Source organism: Suricata suricatta, chromosome 16, assembly GCF_006229205.1.
Source record: "Suricata suricatta isolate VVHF042 chromosome 16, meerkat_22Aug2017_6uvM2_HiC, whole genome shotgun sequence".
Taxonomy (NCBI): Eukaryota; Metazoa; Chordata; class Mammalia; order Carnivora; family Herpestidae; genus Suricata; species Suricata suricatta.
In genome coordinates this window covers 49,267,124-49,284,602 of record NC_043715.1, presented here as the reverse complement: position 1 = coordinate 49,284,602, position 17,479 = coordinate 49,267,124, and the positions used below count along the sequence as shown (strand labels likewise).

Genomic DNA, 17,479 nt, shown 5'->3' with positions numbered 1-17,479 from the left:
TCCTCTCAGGGTTGTGAGTTCAAGCCCCGGGTTGGGTGGAGAGATTGCTTAAACATAAAATTTAATTTTTTAAAAAAGATTCCTCCACAGGAAAGGAGTTGTGAGGTGATCTACAGAGACGGGACAGAATAGGTACATCCACCTGCACATGGATCTGCAGACATGCAGCCTCTCTCTCTGTCACACACACACACACGCACTCAAGTACAGAGCACATATATCAGTATATGGAATGACAGTGTCAAAGCAGTCCCATGTGTGTAAGCATAATTGCAATGCCACAAAACCTCCCACCCCAGGAACGCAGAAACCCGTAAAGCAGAATCCTTTCACGCGGTCACTAACATACAGCTGGAAGGAATTACAGCCCCTCCCCCCACCAGGTCACAGAATTGTGTCACAAAGACACATACATAGAACTACAACGTCACACAATGGCATAGACCCACCTAGGAACACAGAGTCACACACACAGACTTGCGGTGCCACAGGCAGCCCGTGGACCCACACACCTGGAAGCGACCCCACAGATGAGTCCACATGCAGAGCTCTGGTGCCTACCAAGGCGAAGTCTTTATGGCGGTGTACAGAGTCGTGGGTTTCAGAGCCAGAGTCACGGGGCCAGTCCCTTCCCCTCCCCCAGCCCAGTTCAGTTCCCTCCATCGAGGGCCCAGGTTACCCCCTGAGGGAAGGAGGGACCAGAGCCTTCTCCCCCCATAGCACCAATCTGGACAGGCCACCCCCTGACAAAACAGAGAAGTGCCTTCCAAAATGGGGGTGAACCGAGCTGAGAGAGGGAGGCCTTTTTGTGTGGGAAACCAAGAGTAGCACCATCGTAGAAGTGGGGTTGGGGTATGGGGGATACACAGGTAGTGGCGGAGTACTGAGGGGTCCTGGCCTCTCTCCCCACCCGTGATATGCAGCTGGGCTGTGCGCGTGTCTGTGCGGCTGGAGAAGTCTCCTGGGTTGTAAGGGACCCTCAGGTCCCCCAGGTACCCAGGGGGAAGTAAAGGGAAGTGCATCTCTGGAGAGGGGGTGGGGTAGTGGTGGTGGTTCTAGGACAAGGAAACTTTAGGGATGTGAGATCAAGAATGGAGAGGCTTAAGCATGAGGTCCACTAGCAGAGGGACCTGGGTTGGGAAGACTTAAGACAGAGCAAAATTGGGGCAAGTTGAGTAGGGTAGGAAGCCCAGAATCAAGAGGATATGGTCTGGAATCAGAGAGTTAGAGGTCATTAGATTCAGAACCAGAGGAATCCACAGGGGGACGTCCAGATTCTAGAATCAGAGGCACTTGAAGGCTGAGTTCTAGAACCAAAGGAATTTTGACCTGAAATCAGAGCTCATTGGAGGCTGTGAGGCCTCAAACCAGAGGGATCTACAGACTATAAAGAATGGAATTCAGAAAAAGTCTGAGGACTGAGTTCTAGAACCAGAGAGGTTTTGGAGGCAAGATGTAGAATCAGCAGCTGGGGGTTTTAGGGTCTAGAACCAGAACATCTTAGAAGGCAAGACCTAGAATTAGAAGATGTTTGGAGGCCAAGTTCTAGATCTATGGTAATTTGGAGTCATAAGATCTGGAGAGGACTTGGAGATTGTGAGGTCTAGAACTAGAGGAATGGATAGGATGAAGTCTGGAATCAGAAGACATTTGAAGCCAAGTTCAAGAATCAGGGGAAAATGAGATCATCAGATCTGCAATCAGAGGGTCCTTGGAATTGCAAGGTCTAAAGGTTTTATAGCCTCCAACCAGTGAATGGTGGAGGTCATGAGGTCTAGAGCCAAAGAGAATTGGAGCATACTATGCAATCTGGAAGTACTACAGTGGTTATAAGACCAAGATATAAAGCTCATTTTACTTCTTTTTGATTGGAAAAGCAAGTCTTGAGTGTGGAAAGTTGAAAAGGAAGGAGCTGATTTAGAAAATTTAAGAAGTCTGGATTTGGAACCAAGTGTATTCTAGATCAGGAAGACTAGCACCAATACGAAGTTTAAGTGGTGGGGCCCAGAATCTGAGGCAGCTGTTGGTTGTAAGACCTGGAACCAGCAGGAGTTAGAGCATGTGACCTCTGGTACAAGGGGGAGGCATTTACAGGGAGAGGTCTAGAACCAGAGGAAGTCTGGTAAGGTTCTAGGCTCTGGAGCCTGAGGTTGTGAGACCTAGAACCGGGCAACTTTGGAGACCTGAAGGACGAAAATGGCGCTGGAGGCTGTGAGGTCCAGAACGAGAAAGAGCTGGACATCGTGAGGTCTGGAGTCACAGGGGTTTGGAGCATGTGAGGTCTAAGACTGGGGGGCTGTCCAGTCTCGAACCAGAGAAGGTCAGGAATTGAGTGGCCTAGAACTGGACAGAGCTGGAAGTTGTATGATCTGGAAGCAGAGGAAGTTGGAGGCACGCTGCCCCTGGAATCAGGGAGCCCATGAATGAAGCCAGTGCCCTGGGGAGACTGGGGGCAGCAGGAGCCCCCTAGTGAAGGGGCAGGCAGGGCAGGGTGGCCACTTGGGAGGCTAAGGGGTTGATCTGAAGTTGCTAGGGGTGCAGTCTGCCCCAGAGGCCCCCCTCCATTAACACCTGAAGAAGGGGGTGGGTGGGAATCCTTCCTGCATTCTTATGGACCCCGGGTAATTCATAGCAATTAAAAACCCATCATGAAAACAACAAAAATGGCTGGAAATAAATGTGACTGGTTATCCTTACTCCCCAGAGCCCAGAAACATGGACCTGAACCCCTACCCCACACCCCTAATTACCCAAAATCAAGCCAGGAGAGTGGGAGAAAGGGATGAGGTAACCAGTATAGAGAACACCAAGGGAAGTCCTGAGAGAAGGGGGAGGAGGGTGCCAGGGACCCCCTCCCCGAGGTCACTGAGCTGAGACCACCCCAGAAAGCCCCCAGACGTGGGGGGCGGAGGGGTGAGGGCTGAGGTAGGCCCGAGGTGGGCGGGGGCTGCTGAAAGGAGAGAGGGAGCCCCTTTCCCGGGGGCCCCATCCTGTGTTTTGGCTGCCAGCGTGGAGTGTGGTTGAGGTCCTTTGGGGAGTGGAAGGGCGCGGGGAAAGGGCCCTGCGGAGCCTGCTCAGTTGGCCTGGGCCAGGCCTGCCACTGGTGGGAAGCGATTCCTGGGCTCCGCGGTGTCCTCATCCGGGTAGAGAGGGAGCAGCGGGGGACCCAGGCCTGTGGGGGAAGATGGAGGGTCAGCCGGTGGGGAATTACCACCCAATCCCGTTTCTTCCCCTCCTGATGGCTGGAAGCGTGGGTGGGGAGGCAGGCATGCCTGGGTTCACAGCAGCAAGCTCTTGACCCAGTTCTGTCCTCCGAACTGCAAGGCTCCAGGATGTTTAAGACCATAGTTAAGACGGGCGCCGGGTGGCTCCGTCGGTTAAACATCTGACTTCGAATCAGGTCGTGCTCTCGGTTTGTAAGTTCAAGCCCTGCATCGGGCTCTCTGCTCTAGAGAGCCCGCTTCAGATCCTCTGTCCCCCTCTCTCTGTACCCCTCCCCTGCTCATGCTTTCTCTCAAAAATAAAGAAGCATTAAAAACAAAAAAAAGGCTGGAGCCAGATGCTGCCTGAGCTGGAACCCAGGCTCTGCTGTTTACTTGCTGTGCACCCCAAGGCGGGTGATGTCACCTTTCTGTGCCTCGGCTACCTCATATGTAAAATGGGCCAACAGTACTCCCTTTGGGGGGGGGGTGCTGCTGTGGGAAAGTTAATGAGTCGATTCACGGGAAGCGCTTTGGACAAAACTAGCACTGGTGAGTGCCCAGTGAACCGCGGTTCCCTAGGACACAGGGATCCTTCTGTCTACCTCCGGTGGGAGAATTTACCCATTCAGAAAATATCTGGTGAGCTCCTGGGATATGCCAGGCACCGGGCACACAGCGGTTAACCGGACAGACGAACCTCCCGGCCCTGACATAACAGTGAGAGGCATCGGTTGGGTCATGTACACAACAGGCTTGGCCCAGAGACGGGTACGGAGCGGGGGCCAGGCAAACGTTAGCTCTTCACTTGACCTGTACTGAGGCCCTGCTCTGTGCCCAGCCACTGCCCTGCCTCACACAGACGGTAGAGCATGGCGACCACCGGACAAGCCTGGCCCCTGCCCTCCCCCGGCTCACACCCCCAGGGAGAGGACAGCCCAAAATCACACCATGACATGAACACTTAGTAAATACGGTCTATGATAAGTGCTATGAGCCACGAGCTTAGGAAGTTAGGGAGGGCTTCTGGAAGGGGTAATATTTGATCTGAGATCAAAAGGATGCAATAAAAGCATTTCAGGCAGAAAGATCAGCATATGCAAAGGCCCTGTGACTATCTCTTCTAGCAAGATTACTTCAAAGTCACACAATGCCCTACAGAGTCCCCACTGCAGTCAGCCCCCCACCTCTCTCCCCTCTTCTCTGCTTCAGCCCCAACTAAGTAAGATAGATGCACTCCTACCTCAGGACCTTTGAATTTGCTGTTCCTTCTGCCTGGAGTGCTCGTTCCCCAGAAACTGTCACAGCTCACTCCTTCACTTCCTCAGGTCTTTGTTCAAATGTCACCTTCTCAATGAAGCCACTTAATCATACTACTTAAAATCAAAGTCCCACCACCCCAGAGTTACCTTTTCCTTCGCATACATTATTTTTTCCAGAAGTGCTTCTGTTCCTCTCTTGCGCCCTTAATCGTATGTGTTTCTTTATTCTGGACTGTCACCCCCACCCAGCATGTCAGCCCTATGATGGCAGGGATTTCTCTTTTGTACACAGACGGGTCTCCAGCCCCTGGGACAGTGCCTGGCACGTACTGTGTGTTCAATAATTATTACGTGTAAGAAGGACAGAATGAACCAAAAGACAGTCACTGTGGCTGAAACAAGATGGGAAGCTGAGTGCGGTGTGAGATGAGGCGCCGGGCAGACCCCACAGAGACTGGAGTGCAAATTGAGGAGCTTGGTCTTCCTCAGAAGGGCAGTAGGGAGCCATGGATGAGTTTGGAGCCGAGGGAGGTCAGGGTCAGATTCGTGCTTTGGAAAGATCTCCTAGCTAATTTTTTTTTTGTTTTTAAGTTTATTTATTTTGAGAGAGAGAGAGAGCATGCGCTTGTGTGTGCTGGGGCGGGGCAGAGAGAAGGAGAGAGAGAACCCCAAGCAGGCGATGTGCTATCAGCGCAGAGCCCGATGCAGGGCTTGAACTCACAAACCATGAGATCATGACCTGAGCCGAGATCAAGAATCAGACGTCTCACCGGCTGTGCCACCCAGGCGCCCCTGCCTGGACGTTCTGAGTGGCGCTGTGGCTGGATGGTGGGGACAGGAGCAGGAACAAGCCCCGCAGCCAGGCTCACTGGGGGGAGGGGCTGCAGGACCAGCGTCGCATGAGGGCAGACCTTTCCGGAGCGTTTCCTACCAGCCAGGTCTTGCCCTTGCTGTGCTGCCCCTCCAGAGATGCTGGAAACCTCTCCCTCAGGTAACAACGATTGTAACAGATCCTACTTGACGGAGGGGGGATACTGAGGCTCCAGAAGCAGGAACTGCTTTCCAGAGCGACGCAGCTGGGAGTGACAAGGCAGGACAGCCCCCGGGGTGTAAGCAGTCACGGGCTTCGGGCTTCGGGAGGGAGCTCTAAATTGGGGCTGGGCTCAGCCTCCACCCCAGGGCGCAGCTTTGGCAAGCCCCTGCCTCGCTCGGAGCCTCTCTTTCCCCATCTCAGTGCCGCTGAGGGGCTGTCTCTACCAAGGTCACAGGCAGGCACTGGCAGCCCCCCACCCTCACTCCGGCCACCTGGATTGCCCCCCTCCTCCCTCAACCATCTGGGAGGCGTCCCAGGAGAGAAGGAGACCCAGGCCCGCCGGGGACCCAGGGTGCTACTCACGGAGGGGCTCGTCCAGGTGCAGGAGGTGGGGGCTGGGTTCCCGCTGGCTCCCCGGGGCTGGCCCTCCCATCAGAAGGAAACTCTGCAGGACAGAGACAAAGCCGCCGCCACCACCACCGCCATCACCACCATCATCGTCAGTATCCCAGAAGGCAGGATGGGGCGGTGGCTGGGAGCACTAGGGGGTTCCGCAACCGCTTACGGGCTATGTGACTGCGGGTTAAGCCAATGCCCTAGACACATCTCCTCTGCGTGTCCCTCCAGAGCCTCGTGCCCCCTTCCTCCGTGCCCCAGCCGGCCTGGGCATGTGGACCCCATCAACATGCGGCCTTGCTCTGTGTATCTCTGTCAGGTTCGCCTAACAGGAGATGCTACCGGGAGGGAGGAGGAAACAGGGCGGTATTTGATCCAGCTGCTTCTCTGTTGGCTTGTCACAGCTTGGTCGTGTCCCTGCTCTTACAAGACCTACTATCTCCGGGATCTGGGGACTGCTCCCTGCCCTGTGCCTTCAGGCTAACACCCTGCCGGCTCCCCACGCTGCGGGCCTCAGGGTCTGCGCCCCCTCTTGCTGATTCCCTACGTGCCGCCCACACCTTGGCCAGTAGTCTTGCTTTTAAATGCTCCTCAACACCCCCATCGGGCCGTGCTATTTCCTGCCCAGACTCTGACCCACACGATGTGCAGCTACTTGACCTTTGGTCGAGTGTGGGTGGGTCACTCTGGTGAGTAAGTGTGAATACCACCACCACCACCAATGATAATAATAATAATAATGGCAACAACACCTCAAGAGGGGTCATGGGGGGTAAGTTATGTAATCATGCAAAAGACATTTAGTGCAGCATCTGGTAGACCCTTGATAACTATGAGCTGTTGATACTGTCAACCACACCTCGTGTGGTTCCTAATGCTACACTAATAATCCAAGGCTGAGACCTATGCTAGGTCTGCGAGGGAGCCCCAGGGGAGTGTAGGGGGATCCTACACCTAGTAAAATTTGTATTTCTCCCCTTTGCCCTGCTTAATTTTTCTTTTTAGAACTTACAGCCAACTTACCTCAATTTGCCTGGCCTCACCTGGACGACTGACCTTCAGCCAGCCCTTGCCCCTCTCTGGTTCTCCCACCCACACATAAAACAGTAGGTTTAAGCCCATTAGGTTCTGAGGGCCAGAGAATCCCACGAATCCCCCAACATACCAGGCTGAGGGGAGGCAGCAGGAAGTTCTCGGGTTCTGGGCTGGGGGACCGTTTGGGAGGTTTCACTCCCAGCAGCTCCACCCCCTCGGCCTCGGCCTCCGAACTCTGAGCCAGGGTCCTGGAGAAGAACAAGTAAGGATCTCAGAATACAACAAACCTGAGCAAGTGTGGGCGCCACTGCGGGGAGGTGATGAGCGTTCGTTCTTTCCCCCAAATGCTTGTTCATTCCTTTACTCCTACGCTCACCCATCTATCCGTCCACCTATCTGATCATCCATGTACCCACCCATCCATCTACCCACCTACCCATCCATTGATCCATCCTTCACCCATCTGTCCATCCGTCCATCCACCCACCCATCTGTCCTTCCTTCCAAACATCCATTCATCCATCTACCTACCCATCCATTATCCATCCATCCACCCACCCATCCACCCACTCACCTGTCCATCCATCCATCCATCCATCCATCCACCCATCCATCCACCTACTATATTCATTAATTTCCTCCCTCCCTCATTCAGTAAGTCTTTATTAGGCACTCACTCTACATCCAGCACCAAGCTGAGAGCCTTGGGGAACACTGAGATGTAGCCATAAAACCTCATAAGGATAGTAAAGGGACCATTCTGGATACTAAATGGGCACATGTCTACAACGTGGAGTGCAAAAACTTGAGTGTCAGTAATTTAATGTCTCTGCCAGGGGGACAAGGACCCTCTGAAATTATACGCACACTATGCATTTGTATGTGTACAAATGTTCTTGGGAAAGAGTCCATAGCTTTCAACAGATCCTCAAAGGTGTTAGGAAACTTAGTTCTAGACAGTTTCTTTGACACTGTTGCAATGTCCTCTTAACTGTGACAAAAATTGTCACTAGGCCAGATATAAATATGTTCCAAAGGAGAGGGTCCTGGCAGGCTGGTGGGGTTTGGATTAACAAGGAGAACAGCGGAGGGCCTTGCAGAAGAAGGGCACAGCCCAGGCAGAGACAGAGGTTGGAACAAACATGGCCTGGGCTGGGGACACTGAGGGCCTGGCAGGAGCAGAGGCCACCGGGAGGGATGATGAAGGACGAGGCTGAAACAGGCAGGAACAAGACAGGGGCTCGCTCCCTTCACAGCATCCCTCCTCCATGGCTCACCTCTTCCGAGCCCCAGCCACGGGGGATGGTGCCAGAGGGTCCCCTCTGGACGGGCTAGAGCAGCTCAGCCGGGGGTCACTCCCCCAGCGGGGCAGCAGGGAGGGCTCAGGGCTTGGGGGCGACAGGCCATGGAAGCTCCGAGCGCGGGGCCGGGGAACGGCGCCGGGAGGTCTGTGGAAGGCCCTGGGGAGCTGCTCGCTGGAGCTGAGCTGGAAGTCATCATCCATGGAGATATAGGGCGCCAGCATCTCCAAATCCAGAGCATCAACGTCCTGCGGGAGGCGGGGGGAGGTTAGGGGCATGAGCCTTGGCCTCGGCGGGCGTGGGCTGGCGTCCCAGCTCCACCACATTTGAGCTGTGTGCCCGAAGCCGAGAGCCAAGGGCACCTGGGTGGCTTGGGCGGTTAAGCATCCTTTCAGCTCAGGTCATGATCTCACGGTTCGTGAGTTCGAGCCCCGCATTGGGCTCCCTGCTGTCAGCATGGAGCCTGCTTCAGATCCTCTGTCCCCTTCTCTCTCTGCCCCTCCCCATGCTCATGCTTGCTCTCTCTCTCTCTCTCTCTCTCTCTCTCTCTCAAAAAAAAGGTCTGAGCTTCAGTTTCCTCATCTGTAAAATGGGTGTAAGGACTCTGTGGTAGCCAGTCACCAGATGGCTCTCAAGGACCCCCACCTTGGGTATTCACGCCCTAGTGTAACTAATTCCCTATTACAGTGACAAGGGTGGGTCTGGGAACAATGGGATATTGAGGGGATGATGGTGTGTGACTCCCAGTGTTGGGTCATAAAAGGAAAACCGTGGCTTCTGTTCTTGCGGCACACTCTCTGGTCACTTGCTCTGGGGGAAGCCCCAGGGAGAGGCCCCCACAGTGAGAAACTGAGACCTCCTGCCAGGAGTGATGACTGAGTGACCTCGGAGGCACATCTTCTGGTCCCTTGCAAGCCTTCAAGTGATTGCAAGCCTGGATGACATCTTGACTGCAAGACGTCTCGTGACATCTCTCCCGAGGGAGACCCCCCCACCCCCCAAGCCAAAGTCACCCAGTTAAGTGGCTCCCATCCCCTAGGGCCCCCGGGAATTCTGTGAGGTAATACACACTTGTTATTTTAAACTTTAGGGCAATTTGTTTCCCAGAAACAGATGACGAGATTTTGCTGCCAGTAGCAAACCCCTCCAAGGCAGGTGGCTTTGGCACAGGGCAGTGGGCGTGCGCTGGAGGGGGTCTGAAGGGCCTGCCGGAGCCTAGACCGCCTCGAACCAACTGCTGGTGGAAACGTGAACCCTGAGAAGCCAGCCAGTGTGGGCATAGAGGGAGGTAGGAAGGTGTTACCAGAAGCCCGAGGAAAGGGGAGTTTTGTGTAGTGGTGGCTAAACTTTAACACCAGTGAGTGTTGTGTGCAGTTTTCTGAACAGAGAACACGTAACTAGTGAACCCGGTGATCTAGCGACAGGACTCCCAGCCAGAGCGCGGACTGGCTGCTGAGTTCTGGCCCCTCGGGGTAAAGACAAGAGGAAAGAAGAGCTAACAGAGAAATGTTAGACGTGAAGGAGCCGGGACTTGAAGGTCTAAACGATTCTCTACCTCCCCGGGAATCGGAAAAGGAACTTTACTCAGAACAGCATGTGGCCTCTGCCCGGGCCCCTTAGGATTTCCTGAGTGACCCGTGTGTCTTTGCTCCGGGGGGCGGGCCCCTGGGGCCACACCTGATAGCTTTTGCCGACAAGATGGCTCAGGCTGGGGGCTGGGGGTGCCTGAGTGGCCAACTATGCCATGCAAGGGTTGGGGCCGCCTGAGATCAGCCTGACCTGCAGGGGAAGCGTGGGTGCGGGGGAGGTAGAGACAGAGATCAAGGGCAGCTACCTGGGCAATAATCCAGTCATGCCCACACAGTGAAAACTCCAAACCACAGCCTGGGTGAACTTCCTGGAGTGGCGATCCCCCGGGTATGCTCCCACACGCCATAACACGTCCCTGGGGTCGTGGAAGCTTGGCATTCGGGAACCTCATCTCCGATTCCACCCTCTGCATCTCTTCCTTTGGCTCTAATATTCTTTTGCTATAATTAAACGATCACCCTGGGCGCCTGGGTGGCTCCGTTGGTTAAGCGACCGACTCTTGATTTCAGCTCAGGTCACGATCTCTCAGTTCCGGAGACAGAGCCCCACGTTGGGCTCCAAGCTGCTAGCAAACAGCCTGCTTGGGATTCTCTCTCTACCTCCCCTCCCCAGCTCATGCGCTTGTGCACGCATGCGTGCTCTCCCTCTCCCCCCCCCCAGCTCATGCGCTTGTGCACGCGTGCGTGCTCTCCCTCTCAAAATAAATAAACTTCAAAAGTTATTAAAAATCAACCTAAATTCAGCGTTGTGCTCAATTCCACAGCCAGCTCTCGCAAATCATCGACCCTGACGGAGTCAGGGAGAGTCTGTGAATGTGTAGGCAGCTGGTCTGAAGTGAGGGTGGCCCTGCGGACCCCCGAGCTTGTGGCTGATGTCACAAGTCTCAGACAGACGTGGCTGACTGGAGGACTGCAACCTTCACCTTGCACTTGGCGGACCCGGGGAACTCCCCAGATGGTGAAGGACACTACAATTGAGAAAATGGTTTCTGAGCAAAGGAGGGACGCTGAGGAAGGGATGGTCTAAAGATGAAGTCAGGGCGTGACATAAATTCTTTATGAAGACTTCAGAAAGATCAAGGGCATTGCCTACCATGTCCTAGAGGCAGATAAACTGGAGCTTAAGGATGTGCTAACTGATCTTCTCAGACAACAGGGCTCCTATTAAACTTCCGCACACCGTCACGCTCACTCAGCATCTCAGCAAAAGCCCAAGGTAGAAAAGGGCTTATCTCAATGAGATCTGTGGGCGTGACTTTTGCCTAAGGGAGGGCATGCCGACAAGACCCACACCTTAAAAAAAAAAAAGATTCTTATATAAAAAGACACACTGCCAGCTTAGACAGGAAGGGACAGAGACAGTGCTAAATGGAAAGAGAACTTTGGACCACCAAAGCTCCTAAGAAGTGCTTTTATGGAAAATGGAGGATTCTAGAACCGTGGAGAAAGCTCCTAGGAAGTACAGTAAAACCTTGGATTGCCAGCAACCTGCTCTGCAAGTGTTCCACGAGACCCGGAAGCGTTTCTAACACACGTGAACTTGGTAAACGAGGATGGCTTGTCATACGAGTAGTGAGTGATGGGGAAGGTCACATGATCACAGCTGAGCCAACGGTTCCTGAAATTTGCTTTGATGTACGAGTACTTTGGATGACGAGCATGTTTCTGGAATGAACTGTACTTGCCAACCAAGGCTTTACTGTAGTAGGAATGGGTTCTGATCACGGAACCTTCCATAGTTGCCCAACGGGATTTCAAAACTGCTGTGGACAAGTGACACCTGTGCTCTCTCCTCCCCCTCTTTTTGTTTTAACATTTATTCATTTTTTGAGAGACCCAGAGAACAGAGTGTGAGCAGGGAAGGAGCAGAGAGAGAGGGAGACACAGAATCCGAAGCAGGCTCCAGGCTCTGAGCTGTCAGCACAGAGCCCGACGCGGGGCTCAGACTCACTGACCGCGAGATCATGACCTGAGCCGAAGTCGGATGCCCAATGAACTGAACCACCCAAGCACCCCCATTTTTTTTAATTTTTAAAAAATGTTTATTTTTGAGAGAGAGAGAGAGAGAGCACAAGTGAGGAGGGGAGAGAGAGAATCCGAAGCAGACTCAAACCCACAAACCACAAGATCATGACCTGAACCAAAGTCAGACACTTAACTGACTGAGCCACCCAGCCACCCCTCCTCCCCCTCATTTTGACTAGGAGGGCGCATGACATTACTCTGTGCCTGTCCTGCCACTGTGTGCAGGGTATGTGGCTGCCATATCACTTGTCTCTCTCTCTCTCTCTCTCTCTTTTAATGTTTTTTATTTATTTTTGAGAGAGAGAGAGAGACAGCGTGAGCAGGGGAGGGTCAGAGAGAGAGGGAGATACAGAATCTGAAGCAGGCTCCAGGCTCTGAGTTAGCTGTCAGCACAGAGCCCGACGCGGGGCTCGAACCCATGAACTGTGAGATCATGACCTGAACTGAAGTCGGAAGCTTAACCCACTGAGCCACCCAGGCGCCCCATCCCTTGTCTCTTTAGTTCACAGGCCAACAGAGGGAGAGTGTCACCACACCCAGACCTGACATAGGTGATGGAATTCTGGACTTCAGGCTGATGCTGTCATGGGAAGACTCTGGGGGCACTTTGGAGGGGGTGAGTGTATTTTGCATGAGGGAGAGACATGCATCAGTGGGTCCCCAAAGATCCTTGCCTTTTGGGGTTCATCCTCACTGTGGATGCCTTCTGCGTTGTACCAGGATTGGTCTGTGTGACCACTACAATTTGGTGACGTGATGATACGTTGCTTCTGAGATTAGGTTCTAATCTTCTGTCTTGGGGTCACTCTTGTTACCTCTTGGATTCCTTGCTTTGGGGGAAGCCAGCTGCTGTGCTGTGGGGACACTTAGGCAGCCCATGTGGTAAGGAATTGAGGCCTCCAGCCAGAGCCATCAGTGAGGGACTGATGCCTGCCAACAACTATGTGTGTGAGACTGGAAGTGAACCCTCTAGCGCCATGCGATTCCCGGGATGGAGAGCTTGACTTCAGCCTCTGGAGAGACTCAGCAAAAACCACCCAGCTAAGCTGCTCCCAGACTCCTGAGTCTCAGAAGCGGTGTGACATGATAAATGTTAGTTGTTTAAGGGGCTCAGTTCTGGGGTAATTTGTTATGCAGCAATAGGGAACTAATATATCACGTCACTGTCATTTATCTAGCCTCTCAATCAATCATCTAAACATTATCCATCTATCCATCATCTATCTAATGAATCAATGGTCTAATTACCCAGCCAAACATTCATCATCCATCCATCCGTCCGTCCGTCCGTCCAAATAGCTGTCTAACCATCTCCCATCCATCTATCCACCGTCCTCCACCTAACAGATACAATGGCCGCGCTACCCATCCATCCACTCATTCCCTCAACAATCCCACCACCCTTCTCTAAGGCTCATGCACGTCAGCCCCCAGGGCAAAGACTCCTCTTCCCCGCCAGCCCTTACCTGAGCTATATCCAGATCTGCCTCCACCGCCTCAAGGTCTTTCCCAGAGGCCAAAAGTTTGTGTGTATTCTCCAAGTCCATGAGTGGTTCATCTGGCACATCAGCCTGTGGGAAGAGAGTAGACGCTTAAGGAAAATCTTGAGCTGAGAACATGTTAATAGTAAATTACTCTGGACATGTGAGCTCAGAGATAGGAGTGAGGGTCAAATATCAGACAGCTGGGGACCCTCCCAATAACCAATGAGATGGCTGCTTGTTCCAATCCTAATTTTATGGATGAAGAAACTGAGGGCCTGCTTATCTGGGGTAAGACAGCTGGTAAGTGGCAGCTTCAGGATTTGAATCCAAGTTTGGGTACTTTAAGACATTAGACATTCTTGACTCTTTGAGGTCAAAATTTAGAGACGCCTGGACACTTGGTCACAAGCGAGGAGGGGTCACCCGTGCCAGCCACAGATACCCCAGGTTTTGGTCCAGGTAACAGTTGAAGAATCTGGGATCCAGGTCTTAAAGAGACCCCAAGCCCCACCTCACCCCAACCTTCCCACTGCACAGATGGAGAAACTGAGGCCCAGAGAACAGCAAGATTCCCAAGGGTTCCGATGGGAGGGGCCACTTACCGGAAGAGGGCTTTGGGGGCACCGTGTGGCTAGGGGTGCGCTGGGGGTGGCAGCTACTGGAGTCCCGTCCAGGATAGGTGCCAGGAGGCGACGGAGGTCAGGGCTGCAGAAGCGGCGGGGGTCAGAGGCCAGGGTGTCCTCACTCAGGGCAGGGGGGTGCAGGAAGGCCAGGATCCGGGGACCAGAGCCATCTACAGGACACATGGGTGGGGAGGACACAGAACGGTCATCCAGGGCTGAGGGGAGGCCCCCCCCAGACCCCAGGGAGCCTCGTTGACATTTTCGACCACCAGTCAGACGGACGCTGTCAGCCATGCTGGGGAACTGAGTTCTGGAGAACGCTTGCCGGACTGGGTCTGTCTCTCCAGCTGCCAGATTGTGGTGAGACCCTTAAGGGAGGGTCCTAGAGCGGCCAGTGTGGGGGAGGGGCATGCAGTAGGCTCAGGAGAGTAGCAACTGCCCAGCGAGGGGGAAACGTTTTAATATTTAAAAGTCAGCACTGCCGGACCAAGGCACATGACTGAGCCGGCTCTCCAGTGGGACAGAACAGGGATCAGCCACTCAGCTCTGGGGGGCTTGAATGTTAGGAGAAAAGGCTGGCCCAGGGCCCTCAAGGAGGTCCTAAGGTCCCTGGAGGTCAGTTCTGAGCCAGAAAAGGAAAGGATATCAGTGACCCCACACCACACTCAGGAGCTGCCAGCAACAGCTTGGAGAAGCTGACGGCCTTGAAGAACCAACAGGAAAAGAATCTTGTCCACGACTGAGGAGTCGGGGGAGGGGGAGAAGAAAGAGGTAGAAAGGAGCGGGACTCGGAAGGGTCAAGATTACTGAACACCAGTGAGCAGTGAGGTGGGAGCAGGGATCCAGCTGAAAGGTGGGGGCAATGGGGAGCCACAGCAGGGTTCAGAGCAGAGGAGCCAGAAGACTGAAACAATTGTCCAGGCACACAGATGAGAAAGGACGGAAGAGAGATGAGCGCTCTGGACAGAGGGGGGAACTGCCAGTGCCCAGGCGCTAAGGCATGAGAATCTAGCACATTCCATGAGCACTTAAGGAAGCTGGTCCTGCTCAGAGTGTGAGTGAGAAGGGGAGGGAGGCAGGTGGCAGGTCACACAGGGCCCAGTGAGCCACACTATTAAGGCATTTGGGCTTTCCCTCAGCATCCTGGGGACCACCACCCCTCCCGGTCCCAGCCCTGCCCCATACCGAGGCTGTCCCCGGGATTAGGGGCGTCCTTCTGAGCGGGTCTGCGGGAGTGTCGCTCGGTCTGCTCCAGGGACAGCACCACTCCGGTCTCTTCCACCCGGCTGGAGTACGGGTGACAGGGGGAGAAGAGGAAGTCAGGGAGGGTCATCGGCCCCAGCCCAGGCCGGGACAGGGTGGCCCTGTGCAGAAAATACTTTGCCACATTTACTTGTTTCTTTTAAGGACTTAATTTTTGTGGAATGCTTTTTATTACAATAGCATTTAAAATAAAGTTACGTGTGTCTTCCCAAGCTGTCTCTGTGGAAGGAGACAGAAAAAACGGGCTGGCATTTAGCACAGCCTGAGTAAGGGAGGGGTGACAGGGAGGGGGGTGGGGGGAAGGAGGGACAGAGACGGAGGGGAGGGTGAAAAGGCAGAAGAACAAAATATTCTCTTTATATTTACTTATAAACATAGTCTTATAAATGGATCGATGAAGTATATATATTTGACGTTCGTACCTTACCAAATATGAAGAATTCAGAGGGGTATGTTTTAATGAATAAGATTTTATTTATGAAGCTTCTATTCATAGACATTTTTCATATTCAAGGGAATGGGTTTATAAATATATCCTTCTTATGTCCCCCACGGCTCCCTTCCCCCCAGTCTCTGGCTGCTGAGAAAACCCAAATGTTCACTGAGCAAACTGGCATTTGGAGAAGTGGTCTGGGGGCTGAGACCCAGGCCCTCATTTGCATAAAAATACCCAGGATAGCAGGTGGGTGGTCCCAGGAGCTGTCTGAGGCACTGTGACCCTTCCCCACCCTCACTGAACCCCCTTCTGGGCTGTAAACATCCCACCTTAGGCTGGACCACAGCCACCCCACCCCCCTTGAAAAACACAGGCACGCACAGCCACACCTACACACACAAGTGTATGCACAGACAGGTGTGCATAATCCATACTCTCGTGCTCACACGTACATATTTGGCACAACTGTTCATTCCATAAACATCTCCTAGACAACCGGTGTTGCCTAGTGGCTCGGTACAGCGGCTCTACGGCCTGTGGCCTGGGTTCAAATCCCAGCAGTGCCACTTTCAAGCTGTGTGACCTTGAGCTTGTGGCTGAACCTCCCTGTGCCTCATCCCCCCCCCCGCCCCCACCGAAAGAGGCAATAATCATAACCCCTCCTCCCAATGTTGTTAGGAGGCTTAAATGGGCTAATACACATAAAACGCAGAGAACTGTGCCTGGTACACGGTAAGCGCTATGTAAGGATTTGTGATTGTTGTTCATTGAACACCTACCACGTGCAAGGCGCTGTTCTAGGTGCTGAAGATTCAGCAGGGCCCCATATCAAGGAGCTGTATTTTTTAAATAAAATTTTTAAATGTTTATTTATTTTGAGAGAGAGAGAAAGAGAGCAAGCAGGGGAGAGGCAGAGAAGGGGGGAGGGACAGAATCTGCCAGTGCAGAGCCCGACACGGGGCTCGAACTCACAAACCGTGAGATCACGACATAAGCTGAGATCAAATTTGGACACTTAACTGACTGAGCCACCCAGGTGCCCCACAAGTTGTATTTTTGTAAAGCAATTGTTTACTGCAGTGGAGGGAGGCTGAGGTCTGGAAGGGGCTGGGGTTTTGTACTAGAAACAGAAGTGCCTGCACACACACACAAATAGTCACACAAGTGCGCACCACACAATTCACAGAACAAGGATTAGTACCATATGCTCCTTGTGTCGCTCATATTAAGTAAACTCCTTTTCATTCCTCACTCCTTTCTGCCAATAAAACTGAACCTTCCATGCCTGCTCTTTGCTTAGAGTGCAGAAGATTGAAATCACAGGGCCTGGCCATAGAAAGGCAAATCTTCACAATGAATAAAAGGAGTTTTGAGAAGAGTGGGGGCCAGGTCCCCCCTCTCCTTTGCAGTGACAAATGCCCAGACCTCAAAGGTTCTGATTTGAAAAGGTGTTAGTTAAAGTGAGGGCATTCCAAAGATAATCAGTCCTGTATTCTTATCCAATGCAAAGACTTGTATGGATACACCTGTTACCACTTCCGTTTTCCACTAGAATCTGTCCTTGATCAAAAGACATAGGAAAACTCCTGGCGCTTTAGAAATCGATACCATGCATGAGCCGGAAGATAATCTTCAGAGAAAAGCTGTAATTCTCCCTGTCATATGCGCTAATTTGCTGCCCTCGTCACAATGTTGTCAGGGCGGAAAACCTCCAAATGCTTAATGCCGTGGAGGAAAGCCTGAGATTTGCCAGTGCACACGGACTGGAAGAAAACAAAACGAGACACAACCAGACCGAACAAAACGTTGGTGGCCATGCCGACGAACCTTCC

At 53.0% G+C, this 17,479-nt stretch overlaps 1 protein-coding gene across 8 annotated transcripts in view; it reads right to left on the bottom strand.

The window, feature by feature from the left end:
* Positions 1-549: 549 nt before the first annotated feature.
* The window catches only part of HIF3A (hypoxia inducible factor 3 subunit alpha), a 30,161-nt gene continuing 13,231 nt past the window's right edge, over positions 550-17,479 (bottom strand). For 2 of the 8 annotated variants that reach the window (XM_029925599.1, XM_029925603.1), the window contains exons 9-15: positions 15,134-15,234; positions 13,928-14,118; positions 13,308-13,412; positions 8,204-8,475; positions 7,057-7,174; positions 5,859-5,940; positions 5,190-5,343 (exon numbers count right to left, since the gene is read on the bottom strand). In XM_029925599.1, the coding sequence (XP_029781459.1) occupies positions 5,213-5,343; positions 5,859-5,940; positions 7,057-7,174; positions 8,204-8,475; positions 13,308-13,412; positions 13,928-14,118; positions 15,134-15,234 (1,000 nt within the window). In that variant the 3' untranslated portion in view covers positions 5,190-5,212. Of the gene's footprint in view, positions 3,173-5,189; positions 5,539-5,858; positions 5,941-7,056; positions 7,175-8,203; positions 8,476-13,307; positions 13,413-13,927; positions 14,119-15,133; positions 15,235-17,479 lie in introns of those variants that run through there. The other 6 variants (XM_029925600.1, XM_029925601.1, XM_029925602.1 and 3 more) reach the window with 6 other exon arrangements.